Raw genomic sequence first — 20,812 nt, forward strand, 5'->3', positions numbered from 1 at the left:
GGAAGGAGCACAAACGCAGCAAAAAATGGTGACGAACGTTTCTTCGATTTATTCAACAGGTGGTCCTCATCAATGCGGTGAAGGACGTGGCCAAAGCTCTGGGCAACCTCATCAGCTCCACCAAGGCCGCCGCGGGCAAACCTCATGACGACCCAAGCATGCTCCAGCTGAAGAATTCTGCCAAGGTGAGAAGAAACGGACAATTTAGGGCCGCGCCTTGTCTTCTGCTCTGTCTGGCTTCACACTGAAAGCTAACAATCATTTAGGATCCTCCTGAATTTGACCCTTAGTGATGTGAGAAGAAGCTTAGCGCACTCTTCATAGGAAGGAATTCAAAGTGACAATTTGTGCTCGCTTATGTAGTGGAGAAAAATCGAATCCTCCTCCCGGCCCAAATGGAATGGAAATTCTAGCGCGATGAACGACGGTTGAAGAGCTATTTCGTCATCGGCATTGACTTACCGCTCTTTACGTCGGCTCGTCTTTGCGACAGGTGATGGTGACCAACGTCACGTCGCTGCTCAAGACGGTGAAGGCCGTGGAGGACGAAGCCACCAAGGGGACCAGGGCTTTGGAGGCCACCATTGAACACATCCGACAAGAACTGGCCGTGAGTTTAAAACCGGGCGGAACGGAACGACGGAGCGACTCACCCAAGGGCCCTTTGCGTAGATCTTCAGCAGCTCGGATCCGCCGGCAAAGACGACCACCCCCGAGGAGTTCATCCGCATGACCAAAGGGATCACCATGGCCACGGCCAAGGCGGTGGCCGCCGGGAACTCGTGTCGCCAAGAAGACATCATCGCCACGGCCAATCTCAGCAGGAGGGCCATCGCCGAGATGCTGCACTCCTGCAAGGTAACACAAATCATCTGTCGTTGTAACGTGCCGTCCAAACTTTGACTTTTTCTTAATTTTTCCTTACCCTTTCAGCAAGCCGCTTACCACGCCGACGTCAACAAGGAGGTCCGGGCGAGAGCTCTGCGCTACGGAAACGAATGCGCCACCGGATATCTTGGCCTCCTGGAGCACGTGCTGGTGGTGAGAAAACTCTGAAAAAAATCGGACTAGATTCGTCATCACTGCGTTTCAAATAAATTTTTTTTCTTTTTACTCCGTCTTTCGTCCCTCGCGAAATAGCTCCAATCAGAATGACCCCGATATGTTTTGTAATATTTCTTTTTTCCTCCCCTTTCTCACTCTTCGCAATTGTCTTTGAATGTGCGCTTGGCCGATATCCGGGCAAAGCCGGTAAGTATGCGACGCGACTAAAACTACTAGGTGTGAGTTGCGTCGCTTGAAAATGGCAAAAGTTAATTCCACGTGTCTGTAAACAGCATGTTAGCGGATCTCGGACCATTTCTGCATCAAAAATGGAACCGGATGCATTCCAATGATACTCACGGTAGAAAGAGTGTGAGAATAATTGTGTGCGCACAAAGTTTTTTTTTTCCAGGCTTACAAAGTGAATTTGGTGCCATGTTACTTCATATTTTTGAATCTTAAAGAGAGTGCACTCGGGAACCCTTTCTTATAGGAGGTGCGTTTATTTAGCTGGCGGCTGACATTTGCACTGGTTTGGCTTGTGTTGCATGCGTTCCTCTTCTATTGCGTCCTCACCTCTATCTTGTCATGACAACTTGTCTGGATAAACCTGAGCCGGGTCCCGGCTGAGCCTAGTTAAGACTTTGCAGCTGTCGGCCACTTGTCTAACCGCCGTACGTCGTTGGTGGTGTCTACCTAGGACGACAGCTGAAAGTAAGACAACAGACATACATTTAAAAAAAAAAAAAAACACTTGACTTAATCCTGACTGGGAGTATTGAAGCAAATTCTTACATTTATACTTTGGTCTTGTCGCTTTGTAGACTTGTTTTATACTCGACCGAAGACTCGTGGGGATCTGTAAAAGAACAAAAAAGATGCTAAAATTGTTTTAACACTTTTCTAACCACCTCATTTAGATTATCCAGAAGCCCTCTCACGATATGAAGCAGCATTTGGCCATCTACTCCAAGAGGGTGGCGGGCTCCGTCACCGAATTGATTCAGGCTGCCGAGGCCATGAAAGGTATCGTACTCGCCGCTAAAAATGTACGTTTGCTCGGGATATTTTTATCCTGTGCATCCAAGTCTCCACCTATGAGATCTGTGTTTGAAAAAAATGGCTGAATAATTGGTGTGTTGTAGGTACCGAATGGGTGGATCCCGAGGATCCCACCGTCATCGCCGAGAACGAGCTGCTCGGCGCCGCGGCGGCCATCGAGGCGGCTGCCAAGAAGTTGGAGCAGCTGAGACCTAGGACCAAACCAAAGGTGATTTCATTTTTTAGGTTTGGGGCGGGTGCTTTAGATATACTATAAACTGGCTATTCTCGACTGGTACATGGTCGATTGGTCGCCGGTCGATTGGTCGCCGGTCGATTGGTCGCCGGTCGTTTGGTCGCCCGGCGACCGATCCCCCGGCGACCGATCCCCCGGCGACCAGTCGCCCGGCGACCAATCCCGGCGACCAGTCGCCGGGGGACCAATCAACCAGCGACCAATCCCCCGGCGACCAGTCGCCCGGCGACCAATCGACCGGCGACCAATCCCCCTGGCGACCAGTCGCCCGGCGACCAATCCCGGCGACCAGTCCCCCGGGGACCAATCGACCAGCGACCAATCCCCCGGCGACCAATCCTGGCGACCAATCGACCAGTCCCCCGGCGACCAGTCGCCGGGGGACCAATCCCGGCGACCAGTCCCCCGGGGACCAATCGACCAGCGACCAATCGACCGGCGACCAATCCCCCGGCGACCAATCCTGGCGACCAATCCCCCGGCGACCAATCACGGCGACCAATCGCGGCGACCAATCGCCCGGCGACCGGTCGCCAGGACTGGTCGCCGGGGGATTGGTCGCCGGGCGACTGGTCGCCGCGATTGGTCGCCGTGATTGGTCGCCGGTCGATTGGTCGCCGGGGGATTGGTCGCCAGGATTGGTCGCCGGGGGATTGGTCGCCGTGATTGGTCGCCGGGGGATTGGTCGCCAGGATTGGTCGCCGGGGGATTGGTCGCAGGGGGGATTGGTCGCCCTGAAGGTTATTGATAATTACCATTTAAATGGTTGCTCAAATTCCCTAAATACTAAGTGCGAATGACTATTTAGTCATACTTAATGCCCTAGTAATTATTAGGCTAAAGAAAAGCTCCAAATTTCCCGTACTTTTATTGTGTTTTGTTGAAGAACTTGTTAAGACCCTGACGGACGTCGCTTCTTAAAAGGACAGCGCATGTACATACAAATTCTCAACAACACTCACACGTGGGCTCAGTGAAACTGCTCATGGTCATTGTTGGCTTTTATTGATGCGTAGACCATGTTGTTTTACCTTGTTTTGGTGCCGGTCTTTTGGTCGCCCGTTGTTGCGGTCGGGGCGACCAATCGACCGCACACGTTCTCGACCTGTGTGGTTACCTTTCCCAAACGAAATTGACCTTCGGCCCGACTCGCCTTTTAAACAGGAAGCGGACGAGAGCTTGAACTTTGAGGAGCAAATCCTGGAGGCGGCCAAGTCCATCGCCGCCGCCACCAGCGCTCTGGTCAAAGCGGCTTCGGCGGCACAGAGGGAGCTGGTGGCTCAAGGGAAGGTACGGCTCACCTGACCCGTTGGACGTGTCCGGCGTCGAGACGGAAATGTCACCATTGTATTTGTTTTTTTTTTTGCAGGTAGGGGCCATTCCAGCCAACGCGGTGGATGACGGACAGTGGTCTCAGGGTCTGATTTCTGCCGTGAGTCTAAAAACCAAAGAAAAATTAAAACGTGATGAGAGATAAAGTGTCCAACTCAAAACATACCTGTGTAACCCTTTAGGCTCGAATGGTAGCCGCGGCCACCAACAATCTCTGCGAGGCGGCCAACTCGGCGGTTCAGGGACACGCCAGCGAGGAGAAGCTCATATCTTCGGCCAAGCAGGTGGCGGCCTCCACCGCTCAGCTTCTCGTGGCCTGCAAGGTCAAGGCGGACCAAGACTCGCAGACCATGAAGAGACTCCAGGTTAGCGCCGCTGCTGGCCGGCACACATCTGCAAGCACAGCACGTTTCACGCCAGATGAATATAGTAGAGTGCACCAAACACCGAAATGTCATTGTCGTCATTCTACAAGTACAATGAGGTTTAAAGCTTCACGTCAAAAATATATGTACAATAAAAAAGTGACTAAAGTGCTTAAATAATTGAATTGAATGCCTTTATCTTCATTAGACGACTGGCAAATGGTCCGCCTTGCAGAAACACTGTCTTTACTTAGCGAGCGTCCATCTTCCGCCATAAACGTCAAGCTTGAGTACACTCTATTTATGAGTGTGTATCTTAGCTGCAAACACATCAGGCGGCTCAGGTTCTGCGATCCAATCATCAGCGGCTTATCCCCTCCCCTTCTGGGCCCGCAGCTGCCGCCGCACTAATTCCCGCGCATTGATGTCCGGCGAGGTCTTGGAAACAATCCACCCGTGCGCCAATGGCGGCGGAGGCTGGAAACATTAGCCTGGACCTGCCATTACTTGATTAACGTCTCGCTCCTGGCGACGGCAAAGACCAAAAGTTTCGTGTGCGTGATTGTTTTCTGTATATGCGGCGAGGGCGATAGATACCATTAAACAAGTCCTGGTATAGAAGGGTGGTGGGTGGGTTCTTCACTTCTTAGCCCACATGGGAGAGAGCCTGCTTTCCATGTGAAAGGTAGGTGATTTGAGGCCTGCTACTTCCAAGTTGTCAGCTGAAATGGAAATATAGTGAGCTAGCAGTGACAAAGTAGGGTGGTGGGTTGGGCACTTAGCTCACAGCGGAGAGCGCCTACCTACCATGCCAAAGGTACTTGGTTCGAGACCAACGTCGTCTTCCACATTGTCACTCGTCGGCTGCAAAAGAAACATAGTGAGCCGGCCGAGACAAAGTAGGGTGGTGGGTTGGGCACTTAGCTCACAGCGGAGAGCGCCTACCTACCATGCCGAAGGTACTTGGTTCGAGACCAACGTCGTCTTCCACATTGTCACTTGTCGTCTGAAATGGAAACATAGTGAGCCGGCCGAGACAAAGTAGGGTGGTGGGTTGGGCACTTAGCTCACAGCGGAGAGCGCCTACCTACCATGCCAAAGGTACCTGGTTCGAGACCAACGTCCTCCACATTGTCACTTGTTGGCTGAAATGGAAACATAGTGAGCCGGCCGAGACAAAGCAGGGTGGTGGGTTGGGCACTTAGCTCACAGCGGAGAGCACCTACCTACTATGCCAAAGGTACTTGGTTCGAGACCAACGTCGTCTTCCACATTGTCACTTGTCGGCTGAAATGGAAACATAGTGAGCTGGCTGAGACAAAGTAGGGTGGTGGGTTGGGCACTTAGCTCACAGCGGAGAGCGCCTACCTACCATGCCAAAGGTACCTGGTTCGAGACCAACGTCTTCTACATTGTCACTTGTCGGCTGCAAAAGAAACATAGTGAGCCGGCCGAGACAAAGTAGGGTGGGGGTTTGTTGGGCTTACTTAGCTCACAGCGGAGAGCGCCTACCTACCATGCCAAAGGTACCTGGTTCGAGACCAACGTCCTCCACATTGTCACTTGTTGGCTGAAAAAGAAAGATAGTGAGCCGGCTGAGACAAAGTAGGGTGGTGGGTTGGGCACTTAGCTCACAGCGGAGAGCGCCTACCTACCATGCCAAAGGTACTTGGTTCGAGACCAACGTCTTCCACATTGTCACTTGTCGTCTGAAATGGAAACATAGTGAGCCGGCTGAGACAAAGTAGGGTGGTGGGTTGGGCACTTAGCTCACAGCGGAGAGCGCCTACCTACCATGCCAAAGGTACCTGGTTCGAGACCAACGTCTTCTACATTGTCACTTGTCGGCTGCAAAAGAAACATAGTGAGCCGGCCGAGACAAAGTAGGGTGGGGGTTTGTTGGGCTTACTTAGCTCACAGCGGAGAGCGCCTACCTACCATGCCAAAGGTACCTGGTTCGAGACCAACGTCGTCTTCCACATTGTCACTTGTCGGCTGCAAAAGAAACATAGTGAGCCGGCTGAGACAAAGTAGGGTGGTGGGTTGGGCACTTAGCTCACAGCGGAGAGCGCCTACCTACCATGCCAAAGGTACTTGGTTCGAGACCAACGTCTTCCACATTGTCACTTGTCTGAAATGGAAACATAGTGAGCCGGCTGAGACAAAGTAGGGTGGTGGGTTGGGCACTTAGCTCACAGCGGAGAGCACCTACCTACTATGCCGAAGGTACTTGGTTCGAGACCAACGTCTTCCACATTGTCACTCGTTGGCTGCAGAAGAAACATAGTGAGCCGGCCGAGACAAAGTAGGGTGGTGGGTTGGGCACTTAGCTCACAGCGGAGAGCGCCTACCTACCATGCCAAAGGTACCTGGTTCGAGACCAACGTCTTCCACATTGTCACTTGTTGGCTGAAAAAGAAAGATAGTGAGCCGGCCGAGACAATGTTGGGTTGGCAACTTAGCTCACAGCGGAGAGCGCCTACCTACCATTTGAAAGGTAGTCAGTTCGAGGCCAGCGTCCTCCACTTTGTCACTTGTCGGCTGAAACTGAAACAGTGAGCCATTTTAAAAGATTTCTGGAAGCAAAAGCCTTATTATACAAGTGGAAAATAAATTCTAAAATGTATTTGCCACTGTCATTGATTCGCATTGCCGTAAAAGGAGAAAAGATTCTTTTCCGTGCCGGTATGACAAATGGCCGCCTTTAAGCCCATACTTCTTCCTTTTACAGCAATTCCCAAGCAACACACACACACACACACACAACATTGTTATGGCTGTAAAGTTGCTCCCTTTCCGTTTAAGGACTTGCTGCTCACAAGTGTTTCTCTTCACTCATCGCCCTCAACATTGAAAAAGAGCAACTACTATTGGCCGACATTTCAGAATCACATGTTCTAAATCGGTTCCAGGCTTTTAATTAAATTCGTTTTTAATTTTTGCCCCTACGCAGGCCGCCGGAAACGCCGTGAAGAGAGCGTCGGATAACCTGGTGAAGGCCGCCCAGAAGGCGGCGTTTGACGCCCAAGACGACCAAGCCGTGGTGGTGAAGAGCAAGATGGTGGGAGGTATCGCTCAGGTGAGTCGCCGTTGTTGACGCGGGGGGGGGGGATCCTCGTGATGTCACTCTTCACTCTGGGCCACCTTCAAAATGAGGAAAAATCTCAGGTTAACCACGTTCCAAGTACAAGGCTCCCTTAAAGGACATTTTTCTTGAAATGTTAGGACCATTGACACCCTTGCTCTACGGCAGGGGTCGGGAACCTTTTTGACGAAGAGAGCCATAAACAATTCATATTTTCAAATATTATTCCTTGAGAGCCATACTCATAATTTAACATACATGAAAAATGTGCACCTTTTTTTTTTTTTTTACTAATTTCACCCCTTTGAAAGTACAAAAAATCCCTGAATTATTTTGCCAACATTGTTACGCTGTTGCTAATCACTGTACGCATAAAGAGTCGTCTAATTAAAAGAATAATGATTAAAGCGGCACTAGATGTAGCGTCAATGCTACAGACTTGATGCTCCTATTGGTGCATTCAGAACTCCATATATTAACTGACCGGTTGGAGCCATATGCACCAACCAAAAGAGCCATGTAATGCTCCCAAGCCATAGGTTCCCTACCAATGTTCCCTCTAAGCTGCGCCCTCCACGACCCCGGGCAGACGTTGATTTTCCGGAGACGCAACAATAATTTAGCTTGTTTTTGGCAGATTATCGCGGCACAAGAGGAGATGCTGCGCAAAGAGAGGGAGTTGGACGAGGCCAGAAAGAGGCTGGCCACCATCAGGCAGCAGCAATACAAGTTCCTGCCTTCAGAACTTCGGGAAGACGGTCAAGAACAGTGAGTCGTGCGTGCAATGGCAATCCGTGGAATGCTCAGGACCTTTTTTTAAACCAGCTAGATGTAGAGAGACAGACAGAAAGAACGAGAGATAGAGAGAGAGAGAGAGAGAGAGAGAAACTCAAATTCCATAGCCTTTCATTCTCAACTTGCGCCTGTAAACAAATGGTTGTCAAAGATAACGCACCATCATATCAGTGTTTAACTTTGAGACGGAAATAGATGTATATGCCTTACCAGGTGTGTCTGCTTTTTGATATGTACTGTATTGATTATTTACTTTTTAAAATACGGAGCTCACCTCATTTTTTTTAATTTTACGCGTTTCGGATATGCGACGTGCCTTCCCTAAGAAATTCCTGCCAAGGGGCCCGCCTTAATGACGTAGAATTTCGGCGGTTGAAGGTCGACACAATCTCTGCTTTATGCAAATCTCTATGCAAATGGATTCTTAGTAAAGGTTATTATTTTTAGGTTGGATTTGTAAATGGGTCGAGATCGCAAATATGATTTGAAAATTTTTGAAATGCAAACAGCAACAACAGAACAGTGGATTTTTTAAACAGATTTAGCTTTGGATTTATACCTATTAGCTACTATTTCGGTTTTTTTTAATAAGCAGTGACAGTATTTAATCTTGAATTGTGATAAGCAGACTGATCAAAATTGTCAGATCATAATATTTAACGTATCTTATTCATTGTAGTTGGATGTGAAATGATTAATTGAACCTTTTGCCAAAGTATCGTCTGCATAATTAATGAACTTGTGGAAAATCCTTCTATTAGTCTAGTTTACGGATTTATGCTCATGCAATATTTTCACGTTGCATAATGCTTTCCCTGGACTAAGATCCAAACCGTTCTAGAATTATTCTTCCAAGTGCCTTTTTATATTGAATGTATCAAGTCATTAAGTTAAAAAAAGAATTAAAAAAATCCTGATGCCTGTCATTTATCCAACAATGCACTTATTCACGTCATTAATTTAACAGAGCATCATTTAAATTCACATTTTAAAGAATATTTGCCACGGCCATTTTCAATGTAATACCGGTGGAAAACAGTACAACTACAAATACTACGATGCCGTGGCGTACTGTAAGAGCTGTGTGTGTATATGCAATAAAGCCACTTTTCATTCAAAAGCTCCTCTTGTTTCCTGTTGACATTTTTTTTGACAACTTCTAACTCTAGCGAGGCGCCTAATGAAACCAATCAGCGAGCACCGTCAACAAATTACCATATTTGTCGCTCCCAAAAAAGTTTGACTGAATGGAGGGTACGGCTTATACGCGCACAAATTACACTTGACATGCACGAAACGCCATAACGATACGGTCATTTATTTCAAAATAGAGAAAAGATAAACATAAAACGCTTGAAAAAAAAAATTAATTTAGACGTCTATGAATGAAATTCAAGAAAAAAATAAGTATATTGCACTTACTTGTGCTCCCATTGGTCGATCAGGGCGCTGCCATCTTACCTAGGGATGACACTGTTACCGTCCCATTTCCTGATTGTACTGCTCACATGACTTCCTTTTTGAATTTGTCGTCTCCATGCAAGCCACACCCTGTAGGAATGAGCAATCCAACAATTGATTAATACAGTATCTCAAAAATAGCACGTGCGATGATTTTTCTTATGATTTTCAATTCAAAGTAGCACATTTGTACTCCCTATTAAAAGCATGACTATGGAGGTGAAAATTGTCAATCAGGGGGCGGCTTATACGAGGGAAAATGTCAAATTCAACCGTCCAACTTTGTCTTTTTGAGTCTATCCGTTTTTGCTACCGAAACTCGTAGCTCGTTTTGTGTTTTTGCTGCTTTTCTGTCTTAATGATTTGGTGATTCTTAATGATCCCATTGACTTTCATTTGCTTTGTACTTTGTGCTTTTTGCTTTGTTGTTCTGTGGCCTTTGACTGTACTGTCTAACTTATAACTATGCCTTTTCTTGCTACTGTCACAATGAAATTTCCCGAATACGGGATGAATAAAGTTATCCAATCCAATTTTAAGGCAATTTAACGGGTGCGGCTAATATGCAATACTCTTTTTGGATGCAAATCTGACCGACGGGGGGTTCTGAAAGAGACGAGTGGGCCATATTTTTAACCAACCGCAGCTGTCCTAGAGCCTGCCGCATTCTGGTCGGCAGGCCAAGTCCTTTGGCGCTGAGGTCTCCTGCCATTTTAAGGCAGGCTTCCACCCGTGTACTATTTCATTAGGATCCATCCCAAAGTTGAGAGCTTACCACTTGGACGTTTATGTTAATGTCAAACACGCATTACATCACTAAAGAGAAAAACAGAGGTCATACTTGGAACTGACATTGATATTTTTAGCTAATATAAACGCCTGACACGTCTTTAGGAATTCTTTTATCATATATACATTGTTTCATTTCTTTTGACACGCCGTTGATCATTTAGTTTTTTTTCTCTCAAGTTAAGAGTATGAAATATTAGGAGAAACTTAACGTGGCGCAGACGGGATGGGGTGTGACGCGCATGTAAGAATGGACATCTGTCCGTGGCTAAATATGGGCAAGGTCCGAAGGCGGGCCTAGAGTGGAAAAAGTGCGGGGGGCTCACTCACTTGGATTTTCATCCTGAACGTTCCCACCTCGCGTCCTCGCGTCCCGCCGTCCGTCGTCCTTCGTCCCGTCGCTTTCTCTTCGACTCTGAGCCGCGAGAGCCCACCGAAGCCAACATGGAGGCCATCAAGAAGAAAATGCAGATGCTGAAGCTGGACAAGGAGAACGCCATCGACCGGGCGGAGCAGGCTGAGGGCGATAAGAAAGGAGCTGAGGACAAATGCAAACAGGTGAGGACGGACAAAAAGACGGATGACGTGCTTCGTTCTTTTAGAAAAACACAAACGCAGACTGTCCAGAGTTGGCAATCTTTTCCTCCTTCAAAGTCGCAGGTGGACGTCAAATCCATGTTGACGTAGCGGGTTGGCAGGGAAAAGTCGCTGCCGAGCCTCCCAGTCAAAAAGGATAAGACCTCTATCGCAATCCATGGCAATCAATGAGTTGAGAGAACAAAAATCAAAATCTGTCCTGCCCAAAAAATCATTTTGAGACACTTACAAGACACAAGAACTGCTTTACTTGTAAATTTTAACACAAAAGTTCTTTTGAATGTATGTTAATATTCCATTTTAATTATCCCTTTAAATTTACAGGGTTTTTTTTAGGACGATTTACAGTATATTTAAAGATGTGTTTATATTATAAATATGTATATTTACATTATATTTAATGTAATATTTTCCCATTAGAAATGTATTTGCAATATTAGTGTATAAAAAATAAATAGTCTATAAAAAAATAATTTCAGAGAAAATGACCTGGGATGCAATCAATTGTTTGAAAGAGTCATACTAGATAAAAAAATTAAAAAACTCAAATTGTAAAAATCATTCCGAATGAGGTCACATGAATTTAAAAAAAATCTAAACAGTAATAAAAATGATACATTAAGACTTTTTGTTTTTATTCTTTGTTATTTTGGGACCTCAAACATTACGATCGACGTCCAATCCGTTTCCCTAGTAAAAATAGCTGGGACGTCGCTAGGTGTATTCTCGCGCATTGTCTATCACACACACGTTAGAGACGTTTTGCCGTCCAAGGGATGGATGGCTGGCATAGTGAGCCGCAAATAGATGTGGACAAATCATCCTCGGGGGATCCCAGCTCTGCTGTGGGCCGTCACAATAGCCATACCAAAAAGTCCTCACGGCGCCATCTCTGTCTGTCTGTCTATTTATGTCCTCGCGTCCGTCCCTTTCCATTCCGTCCTGCCACGACTCAAATGACTTTTTTTTAACTTGGGGCTTCAATTCAGTATCATTTGTCTTTTCCAAGCGTTCAAAAGACTTTCTATTGATGGATCCGTGTAAAGACTAGACATTGGGAGAGAGAGGATTTCAAACAATGGCGGCTATTGGTACTCGTGTCACAAAACGTTGCCCATTAACTTCCAATTGGGTGACGCAAAGTCCAAAGAAATGGCGAGCATGACTGCGGCAATCTTGTCTTCCTTGAGCTCAAATGTGCCACTTTTGAGTTATTCCACTCGAAACAATGAATTAGGGAACACCCACTTTTTCTGGTTGTGACATCACAACCAGAATTGATGCAGTAGACGGAACGGTGATAAGATAGCACGCTAGCGAAATGGAGAAATCCGTGGCTCCTTTTGGTCGTGAAATCAGCTTCTGTTTGGAGCTTCTGTTTTTTGTGGGCGGGGCAAATATGGCCAAGAAAGGAAGACGATTTAGGACCTTTACTTCATTAATAATGCTTTTCTGCGCAATAAGAAATGTTTGAAGACTTGGTTCGGGGTCTTTCACCATGTTGTTCCTGGCAAATGCAGTTCTGAACATCCAAAAAAATCAGATTATATTCAACTGGATTCATTCCGTACTCTGGAAATTCACTTTATGGCAGTCGCAAGGTGAAAAGACAGACACAGGAAAAGATCTAATAGAATAGATCATCAATAAATGTCATTTTTTTTCCCTGCTGTGTAGCTGGAGGAGGAGCTGCTGGGTCTGCAGAAGAAGCTGAAAGGAGTGGAAGATGAGCTGGACAAATACTCGGAGTCGCTGAAAGACGCCCAGGAGAAGCTGGAAATGGCCGAGAAAAAGGCCACGGACGTAAGTGGTGGCGTGGCGCCCGGGAAGAACCCAAGCAGAACCTCCGATTGACCTTCAACTTGAGTCAAATGAACGTCGTCGCCTCTTCGGGTTTCCGGCGTGAAGCAAACAGCTGCGGTCCGTCCGTCATTAGAGCGTTGGGGATCGGAATTCGTTGACGGGGCAGAATTAGCGAGAGGCTGGCATTTGAGCGAGAACATTGGGAAATTTGCTGAGAATCCAGTAGACACTTGGAGTCACTCTTCTTTAGACCGTCCGAGGCCGCCAATGATGTCACCGGGGAGGGCGTGGCCAACAGTCATTTTTGCCAATAAGCACTAGCCGTGCCCAAAGTGACAGATTTATTGTGTTGAAATGTTCAGACGGGGCAATTTAAATTCAAATCGGGAATAATAGCGAGTGTCCCACTCGCGCTGGAATGAGTGGCGCTGAGAGTCATGTATAATTCAGAGGGAGCGGTCGTATGTTTGGAAGGAGGGAGGTCGTTGCCACGGTAACAACAACAGCCCCGGTGCCATGGCCGATTGGATGTCCATAGACGCGGTGAGGAGAAAAATCCAAGCACTGCAACAGGCGGCGTTTGACGCCGAGGACCGTGCCGAGCTGCTCCTCCGAGAGGTGGATCTGGAGAGGGAGGTCCGAGAGGCGGTAAAGACTCCCACCGTGGGCCATTATGCGGGTTGTCTTGGGGGGAAGGGCGTTTCAATGAGGCCAGGACGGAAACCAGGGTCCGCGAAAATCGCCTTTAAAAGTCCACGTTGCCATTAAGTCTCTCTTAAAAAGCTTCTCATTTTCAGTTGAAACTTGCCATTATAAAAAAAAATATTTTCTCGCTCTTTAATGATGAATTAAATTGGAAAATGCGTTGGCGCGTTGGTTGAGTGGTTGGCCTCGCAATTCTGAGGTCGAGGGTTCGATCCCGGGTGGGTCCTCACTGTGTGGAGATTCCATGTTCTCCTCTGGCGTGGGTGGGTTTTCTCCGGGTACTCCGGTTTCCTCCTATGTACCAAAAAGATGCACGCTAGGCTAGCTGGCTAACAGTCTAAATTGGCCCTATCTACGATTGGTTGTCTTTTGTCTCCTGGTGTCTTGCCGTTGGTCGGCTGCCGATTCAGGGTGTGCACATAGTTGACAAGTGGTTAGCGCGTCGGCCTCACCGTTCTGGGGTCGTGGGTTCAAATCCAGGTGGGTCCTCACTGTGTAGAGTTTGCAGAGTCTCCCCAGGCTTGCGTGGGTTTTCTGTGGGTACTCGGGTTTCCTCCTACGTCCAAAAGGATGCACGCTAGGCTAGCTGGCTAACAGTCTAAATTGGCCCTCTCTACGATTGGTTGTCCTTTGTCTCCTGGTGTGCCCATAGTTGGCTCCGGCACCCCCCGTTGCCCTTGGCGTTGAGAAAATGAGAAAAATTGCATTCAGAAAAATTGTTGAGAAAAATTTGCAAGCGGTTGAGAAAATGACCGAATTGGAAAATGTTGGTGAACAGGCCGAAGCCGAGGTGGCGTCCCTGAACCGACGAATCCAGCTGGTAGAAGAAGAGTTGGACCGAGCCCAGGAGCGACTGGCCACGGCTCTTCAGAAGCTGGAGGAAGCCGAGAAGGCGGCCGACGAGAGCGAGAGGTGAACCCTCGGTCGACCCGCCGCCCCATCTCCCGCATTCCGCTAAAATCCTCGGCGCCTTTTCTGCCCGAAGAGGAATGAAGGTGATCGAGAACCGGGCCAGCAAGGACGAGGAGAAGATGGAGACCCAGGAGATGCAGCTCAAAGAGGCCAAACACATTGCAGAGGAAGCCGATCGCAAATACGAAGAGGTCCGTTGGGGGGAAATGTGCGCCGGGTCCAAACGCCGGCCGACGTTGCCGCACGCGTTCCGTCTTTTCTTGGCGCTTTGCAGGTGGCGCGTAAACTGGTGATCCTGGAGGGCGATCTGGAACGTTCCGAAGAGCGCGCCGAGGTGGCCGAGGCGTAAGTTAGCGATTTTACTGGGGAAAATTGCGTTTACTTTTAAGGTCGGTCCAACACTTGTTTTCAATTCAGGGCTGATTGTTTTACTCAATGAAATCAGGGTTAACCTCATTTTTTAATTTTTTTTTTAATTTATTCTGGTTAACCATAAGCCCAAAACAGGCATAACTGCAATATTTATTCTTCTCTATTCTGATTTTACAAAAGGACAAATATAGTTTTGTCCAAGTCGTAACGGCATTAAAAGTAAATCAACGGTGGCGTGAACTCCACCAATTTTTTATACGCATAAATTTACTTAGCTGAGTTCGCTAAACTAGTTTTAAGAGTGACCATAGAATCGCTTTAACCTTGGTGAGCGCCAATGCTTTACTAATCCCATCATTGCACGCGCCTCCCCTTTGCTGCCGGCTTTCCTATACCATACCTGTCAACGTTATACAAAAAAAACGTACAAATACAACGCAGCACATATTTACTCACATAGGGCGCACTTAAAAGTCTAACATTTTCTCCAAAGTGGACGGAGTACCCAAACAGTTGGTGCACTAAATTCAAGATTCTGTAGATTTCGCTGTATGACGCTGACAGCTTGACTGTCTGGGTACATTGCTTGCTGACACGCTATATTTACATAGTGAAAAGCCAGACGGGAATGCGTGCCCATATCATGTTTAAAGCAGACAAATATTAGCAATTGACGATGACGTTTTCATTTGCTACCAGTGACCGATCCAGATTAGCGCCAAAATGGCTAAAACCGGATCGCTTTTACAAAAAAACGTACTTCAAAAAAATCTCCTAAAAAAGTTGTTATACGGCGTACGCCAGGGGTGTCAGACTCGGGTTGGTTGTTTTATATTAGCTTTTTTAAAATCTATTTTTAAATTTTACAAAATGATTTTAGAACTAAAAACAGAAAAAAATGATTAAAAAAATGACAATTATTGATTCAAAAGTGGGAAAATCAGGAAATTTAATATACATCTATACTCTTCATTTTAATTTGATCCTAAAACAGAAAGTCGGCACTCATCATTTACTTTCCCGGGCCAAACAAAATGATGCGGCGGGCCACTTTGACACATGTGGCATACGCAATTTGAAATAATTAAAAAACGTATAAAATACGTGGAAAAAGGTATAAGTTGACAGGTATGCTATACGGGAGAATAGCGAGGCACGTGAACTCATTGACTGTCATCGACGACGGCCAACGAGTGCGTCGCCGTTACGTGTTTGATGTCATGCATGGCGTGATGCACCACCAGCATGAGATGTTTTGCTCACGGCCGGACGGACCGACTAACCTCTGCAGGCGAGTGATGGAGCTGGAGGAGGAGTTGGGCTTGCTGGAAGGCAATTTCAAATCCATGATGTGCGGAGAGGAAGAGGTATTTGCTTTCCACTGCCTCCAAGCGTGCAAACGTGCAAACGTGCAAACGTGGCTGCATTCTGACCTCTTCTCGACCTTTGCCTTTTCACGCTTTCTCCAACTTCCACCTGAAAATCACATCCGGAAAATGATCTCTTTAACAGCATGTTCATGATCTCTTTTTTTGACCAGATAAACTTCAACTAAACTGCATGTATCATAACTACCAGTTCTGAGTTATATATTTTTCTTTTTATTCGACTAAAACCAGAACTAAATTAGTTTTATTGTAATTTTTCTTCTAGTGTAAAAGAGACAAAGCAATAATTCTACTTTCAAGTGGGCGTTCAAATAGGCAGAATTTTCAATTTGATGCCTTAAAATGGTCTTTAAAATAGGTAGAATCCAACTTAAAGTGGTTAGTATTTGAAATAGTCTGGATCAAATCTTTTGTTCTCCTTCTTTTCTGTCCTTTTCCAATTATTCCTTCTCTCTCTTTTTCCCCTCTTTGTGACGTTGTTCAGAAAATCAGGTGACCTTGAGGAAGAATTGAAAAATGTCACCAACAACTTGAAGTCGCTGGAGGCTCAGTCCGAAAAGGTATCCGACAAATGCAAATGAAAAGCCATAAGACCCGCCCCTTCAAAGACACGTCTCAAATCTAATTATTACCACATCAAAAAAGTGCCATTTGTGGAGAAATTGCCAGCGTCGTCGTAGGAAAGTAACGCACCGTACTTGTAGTCCACTTTTCCTGTAGCATGTACGCATATTTGCGTTTTAAAAACATATCCCTCAAAGACACAAGACACAATTACTCGAACCGCAAGTAACCACAGCCGAGTACGATTTAGTACACGTTCTTGAAGACCGTACGTGCACTCGTTTGTCTTTTTTAGCATATTCTTTTTGTGAATTTTAGTACTCACAAAAGGAGGACAAATATGAAGAAGAAATTAAACTTCTCACCGACAAACTCAAAGAGGTAAGAGTTCCAAGTCCTAGTGACTGTGTTATTTCTACTGCTAGCCATCAGACGTAAGCTAAATTTGCACGATGGCGCTCTTTTTCCAGGCCGAGACCCGGGCGGAGTTTGCCGAGCGCTCCGTGGCCAAGCTGGAGAAGACCATCGATGACTTGGAAGGTATTCTGTACATTTCTTCTGCGTTATTTAAGTTAGCTTTGGGCTACTTTGAGTCCAATCACATCTAGGTGGTTTATTTTTCGCACCCAAGTTAGAGTCACCTGCTTTTGAGTATCCGCCCATACTGAATGTTCATCCCATAGCTATGCAATTTGCGAATTCATTTCATAATTTGTTAGCAAATGTTTCTTTGCGTATGATCTTAATCATTTAGTTCTTCAAAAGAAAAATCTTCAAAGCACAATCTTTCTTCCCAAAAAATATTGCAAAGGACAAAAAATGTAGTTTTGCTTTGTGGCCCTTAAAGAAATGAATTTGAACAAATCTTAGGTACCTTTTAAAACATGCTCTTATTGAAGCAACGAGATCAAGGGTTGGTTCGCGGGTCGCGTTAACGTCAACTCGATTTCATGTGGGCCGGACCATTTTAGATATAATATTTAGATTGATTTTTATAAATAGATTGAAAGAACTGGATTAAAAGCCCTCAATATTCAGTTTTTATAGATCTAAAACGTTTATTGTAGCTTTTTTTTTATATATATATATTTTTTTAGATTTTACAAAACGATTTTTGAACTAAAAACAAAGAAAATATGGATAAAAAAATAGCAATTATCAATTTAAAAGGGGGAAAATCAGGAAATTTAATATACATCGATACTCTTCATTTTAATTTGATCCTAAAACAGAAAGTCGGCACTCATGATTGACTTTCCCGGGCCACACAAAATGATGCGGCGGGCCAGATTTGGCCCCCGGACCGCCACTTTGACACATGTGAACTGGATAATCCTACCATAGATGTTCTCCACCTTCAAGGCATAATTCCAAAATTCTCCATGCGATGTCCTCTGGTTGACCTAAAAAAAAATAAGGCATAGTTAGCTCAACATGGCTAAATTTCTGTGTATCCTGTCTGGCCTTGTGTGTGTGTTTTTGTGTGGTCTGTGTGTGTGTGTGTGTCGTCCTGCAGATGAAGTGTATGCTCAGAAGCTGAAGGGCAAGGCTCTCAGCGAGGAGCTGGATCTAGCCCTCAATGACATGACTACACTGTAGAAGCTCTCCTTTCTACTTCCTTCCTTCTTCTTCTTGCCTGTCCGCCTGCTTGCTGCTCTTTTACTGCATTCTGCTGTGGTATTAGCAGCTGAATATGGATATGGATATGAAAAATGTCTTCTACCGTCGTTCGTTTCCTCTGTTGAAATTCACGCAAAACACCGGCAAAGCTGCATTGTAATAAAAATATTTCAAATCTGGTCATCTTTCAGTGTTCTGTCACCTTTCTTCACTCTTTTTGCTATCCGCCTTTTTTTTGCCAAATATTTCAAACTAGCTAAATGTTTGCTCTTTTCTGTTTTTCTTTCAATCTTTGATCCGCATTGCATGCAGCACTTTCTTCCTATGCCACCTGATTTTTTTAGGATATGTTAATAGCATCATTAATAATATAAAGGTTCAAATCTGAGAAATATGTCAATCTGAGCAACAGCTCCAACGCAAGTACTTTGCAGGGAATAGTGCAAAAAGAGCTTTTAATGACTTCAAATGAACTGCGCTAAAGTTACCAAAATGCAAAGTTTCTTAAATGAAACATACGAGAAATTTGACAAAGACGTTTTCTCGAATTTAAATGAAAAAAAATCTTATTACAACTTTCTCTTAAGTGTAATCGAGTCTCAAAATGTCATTTATTGACCTAATGTCTGCTCAATATCAATTATAGAGTATTTTAATATATTTAGATTATTTCAAACTGGGTCATTAATGATGCCTTTTAAAATGCTAGCTCTCAAAAACTGTTTGCGTAATTAAAAATGACTTAGGCTTAATGTTCATGATCAATCTGACCGCACGATGTAGATAACCTAAACATGATTAACTGACGGATTGATTCATTAATTCATGAGCTTTCTTGGAGATTACACAATAAGTAGAAATCTAAAGAGAGAGAAAGGAGTTTAAAGCTGTAGGAATAAATGCAAGTTAATACTAGGGCATTATTGATATGGAAAAAAACATATCAACAAATAAATAAGAGGACAACGGGCAGTAGGGACACCCGTGATGGACCAGGAAGTGACAACGATTAGCAAAGCTGACATTAAAAGTGAGACAAAAAATGATGTGCGGGGGCAATAATCGTGTGAAAATATGGATCTATAACTAGAATTGTGCCTGGCAAGGTCTGGCATGGAAATGGCACCGCTCGCTGACGTTAAGACTGCCGCCACAAACGCGTAGTAGTGACGCTTTTCGGGTGTTACGCGTGTGTTATGAAGCGTGCGTGTTGATTTTTTTTTTTTTAAACTTGCAGAAAAACTGGCCCAGGCCAAAGAGGAGAACCTGGACATGCATCAAGTGTTGGACCAAACCCTTGCGGAGCTCAACAATCTATAATGTCATTTTCCCAAACGCAATTCATTCTGTACGATGGAATTTTATTATGACATCAATGCGTGTTCAAGGATTGTCTAGATGGAGATTGCCTTAGATGGTGACATTTTTAACTGTAATAAATGTTGTTTGTGCTTCAAAGATATCAGTGGCGGTCCGTGCATTTCCTAGTGACGCCTTCAGCAAAAGCAGTCGTATTTCTGGCATAGTCCGTCTTGAAAATGGCTTTAAATCAACACAACAATATATTTGCTTGTGCAGCCCGCTCCAAATACATTTTGGTAGCTCTGGCTAATGACTAGCCTCGTAGTTGGTGAAAGCGATGACGTATCCCTACGCCCGCGACAATACATTGTGGTGTTGCCAACTTGAAATCTGATTGGTTAAAGCAACAAGTCTTATTGACGCTTGTTTAAATTAAAGAGCAGAGCCCGCAGAACTGATTGTGAAGGCTTTGAGGCAGATTTCCCACCCTGGCAACAAATAATGGCTGAAATGTGATTGGTTAAATGCTTCAATATGAAAACATACATCTGGAAGCAATGCAACCAGGGGGAAAAGCAATGAAAGGAAGCTAACAGACCATTTGGAATTATTTCATAAGTATTCATGGACAAAATATAATATATGATCCAGATATTTCTTAGGCCAGCAAAGAAGGCATTGAAGGCCCTGACGGCACACCACTGAAAGATATTCATTCATCTGTTTATTTTTACGACCTGGTGGGAGACGCCCTCAATCAATGGCCAGCCAATCACGGTGCTTCAAAGATAAACAAAATGTCTGTGTGCATTTAAGTCATTGACGGTGAAAATTAAAATAACGGTTGGGTTTTAGTGCCTACTCGTTACTTTTTTAAAAGGTTCGTCAACCAGGACTTATAGACATTTTCTCACAATAAAGTTAATTCTATTTTACTTCCAGAACTCATGCTCAATCAAAGAATTTGACAGAGTTATGGCTAATGTCCACTCCTCTGAAGAGGCAAAATCTACTACTAGTAGAGACAAATGGTGTATTATTACACAATGTGTGTTCAAAAGACCTTTTTAACTGGTTGTGTCTTGCCTGGACTGACAGGAAAGTAACACTGGCTATTCATTGCGAGGGAATGTCATTTCCAGCCCGATAAATTATGTACTCTTGTTTTGTTTGGCATCCATTTCCTTTTCTGTGGGAACAGAGGCGGGGATTTACTGGAAAACACTCCTTGGGAAGCGAGGGGGCGGGGGAAAGGGGCGTACATTGTAAACATGCGATTGGTCAAGAGTATTGACAGACAGTCGGAGTGGCGAATCAGAAAGCACGGTGGCTGAGGCCATAACAGATGTACACAGTGGGAAGATAGGGCCATCGCTTAGAG

The 20,812-nt window shown here is 45.2% G+C and overlaps 3 protein-coding genes and 1 long non-coding RNA gene across 22 annotated transcripts in view; 2 read left to right on the forward strand and 2 right to left on the reverse strand.

The window, feature by feature from the left end:
* The window catches only part of tln1 (talin 1), a 34,086-nt gene extending 25,044 nt beyond the window's left edge, over positions 1 to 9,042 (forward strand). For both annotated transcript variants that reach the window (XM_077622006.1, XM_077622007.1), the window contains 11 exons: positions 60 to 185; positions 494 to 610; positions 673 to 858; positions 934 to 1,041; positions 1,965 to 2,070; positions 2,190 to 2,314; positions 3,506 to 3,631; positions 3,711 to 3,773; positions 3,856 to 4,038; positions 6,992 to 7,117; positions 7,761 to 9,042. In XM_077622006.1, coding sequence (XP_077478132.1) covers positions 60 to 185; positions 494 to 610; positions 673 to 858; positions 934 to 1,041; positions 1,965 to 2,070; positions 2,190 to 2,314; positions 3,506 to 3,631; positions 3,711 to 3,773; positions 3,856 to 4,038; positions 6,992 to 7,117; positions 7,761 to 7,895 — 1,401 coding nt within the window. In that variant the 3' untranslated portion in view covers positions 7,896 to 9,042. The remainder of the gene's footprint in view (positions 1 to 59; positions 186 to 493; positions 611 to 672; positions 859 to 933; positions 1,042 to 1,964; positions 2,071 to 2,189; positions 2,315 to 3,505; positions 3,632 to 3,710; positions 3,774 to 3,855; positions 4,039 to 6,991; positions 7,118 to 7,760) is intronic.
* Positions 30 to 10,723, reverse strand: LOC144090511 (uncharacterized). Of its 15 annotated transcripts, none has more exons than XM_077622029.1 (24): positions 10,499 to 10,723; positions 9,341 to 9,469; positions 6,526 to 7,182; positions 6,394 to 6,447; positions 5,977 to 6,033; positions 5,833 to 5,886; positions 5,694 to 5,747; positions 5,555 to 5,608; positions 5,411 to 5,464; positions 5,269 to 5,325; positions 5,130 to 5,183; positions 4,988 to 5,044; positions 4,842 to 4,902; positions 4,636 to 4,760; positions 3,840 to 4,563; positions 3,495 to 3,779; positions 2,221 to 2,297; positions 1,986 to 2,148; positions 1,840 to 1,903; positions 1,621 to 1,752; positions 926 to 1,052; positions 654 to 851; positions 463 to 569; positions 30 to 177 (listed from the first exon to the last, which is right to left on the reverse strand). In XM_077622029.1, exons 3-14 carry the CDS (start codon positions 6,526 to 6,528, stop codon positions 4,678 to 4,680), a joined length of 642 nt encoding a protein of 213 aa, XP_077478155.1. In that variant the 5' UTR covers positions 6,529 to 7,182; positions 9,341 to 9,469; positions 10,499 to 10,723; the 3' UTR covers positions 30 to 177; positions 463 to 569; positions 654 to 851; positions 926 to 1,052; positions 1,621 to 1,752; positions 1,840 to 1,903; positions 1,986 to 2,148; positions 2,221 to 2,297; positions 3,495 to 3,779; positions 3,840 to 4,563; positions 4,636 to 4,677. The 15 variants fall into 15 exon arrangements, with proteins under 15 accessions (XP_077478155.1, XP_077478154.1, XP_077478168.1 ...); XM_077622028.1 differs by having other exon boundaries at positions 3,840 to 4,066; positions 4,232 to 4,563; positions 6,526 to 9,469; XM_077622042.1 differs by adding an exon at positions 6,251 to 6,308 and having other exon boundaries at positions 6,526 to 9,469.
* tpm2 (tropomyosin 2 (beta)) lies at positions 10,481 to 19,591 on the forward strand. 4 transcript variants are annotated; one of them, XM_077622023.1, is made up of 10 exons: positions 10,482 to 10,726; positions 12,443 to 12,568; positions 14,052 to 14,185; positions 14,259 to 14,376; positions 14,460 to 14,530; positions 16,430 to 16,505; positions 16,828 to 16,890; positions 16,980 to 17,049; positions 18,026 to 18,104; positions 19,367 to 19,591. In XM_077622023.1, exons 1-10 carry the CDS (start codon positions 10,613 to 10,615, stop codon positions 19,497 to 19,499), a joined length of 984 nt encoding a protein of 327 aa, XP_077478149.1. In that variant the 5' UTR covers positions 10,482 to 10,612; the 3' UTR covers positions 19,500 to 19,591. The 4 variants fall into 4 exon arrangements, with proteins under 4 accessions (XP_077478152.1, XP_077478149.1, XP_077478151.1 ...); XM_077622026.1 differs by lacking the exons at positions 16,430 to 16,505; positions 19,367 to 19,591 and adding an exon at positions 15,849 to 15,924 and having other exon boundaries at positions 10,481 to 10,726; positions 18,026 to 18,108; XM_077622025.1 differs by lacking the exons at positions 16,430 to 16,505; positions 18,026 to 18,104 and adding an exon at positions 15,849 to 15,924.
* LOC144090515 (uncharacterized) lies at positions 10,879 to 17,992 on the reverse strand. Its single transcript, XR_013305423.1, has 3 exons — positions 17,849 to 17,992; positions 15,841 to 16,033; positions 10,879 to 10,964 (listed from the first exon to the last, which is right to left on the reverse strand). It is a non-coding gene; the product is annotated as an uncharacterized LOC144090515 (long non-coding RNA).
* Positions 19,592 to 20,812: the final 1,221 nt, after the last annotated feature.

This window comes from Stigmatopora argus, chromosome 16 (assembly GCF_051989625.1).
Source record: "Stigmatopora argus isolate UIUO_Sarg chromosome 16, RoL_Sarg_1.0, whole genome shotgun sequence".
NCBI lineage: Eukaryota > Metazoa > Chordata > Actinopteri > Syngnathiformes > Syngnathidae > Stigmatopora > Stigmatopora argus.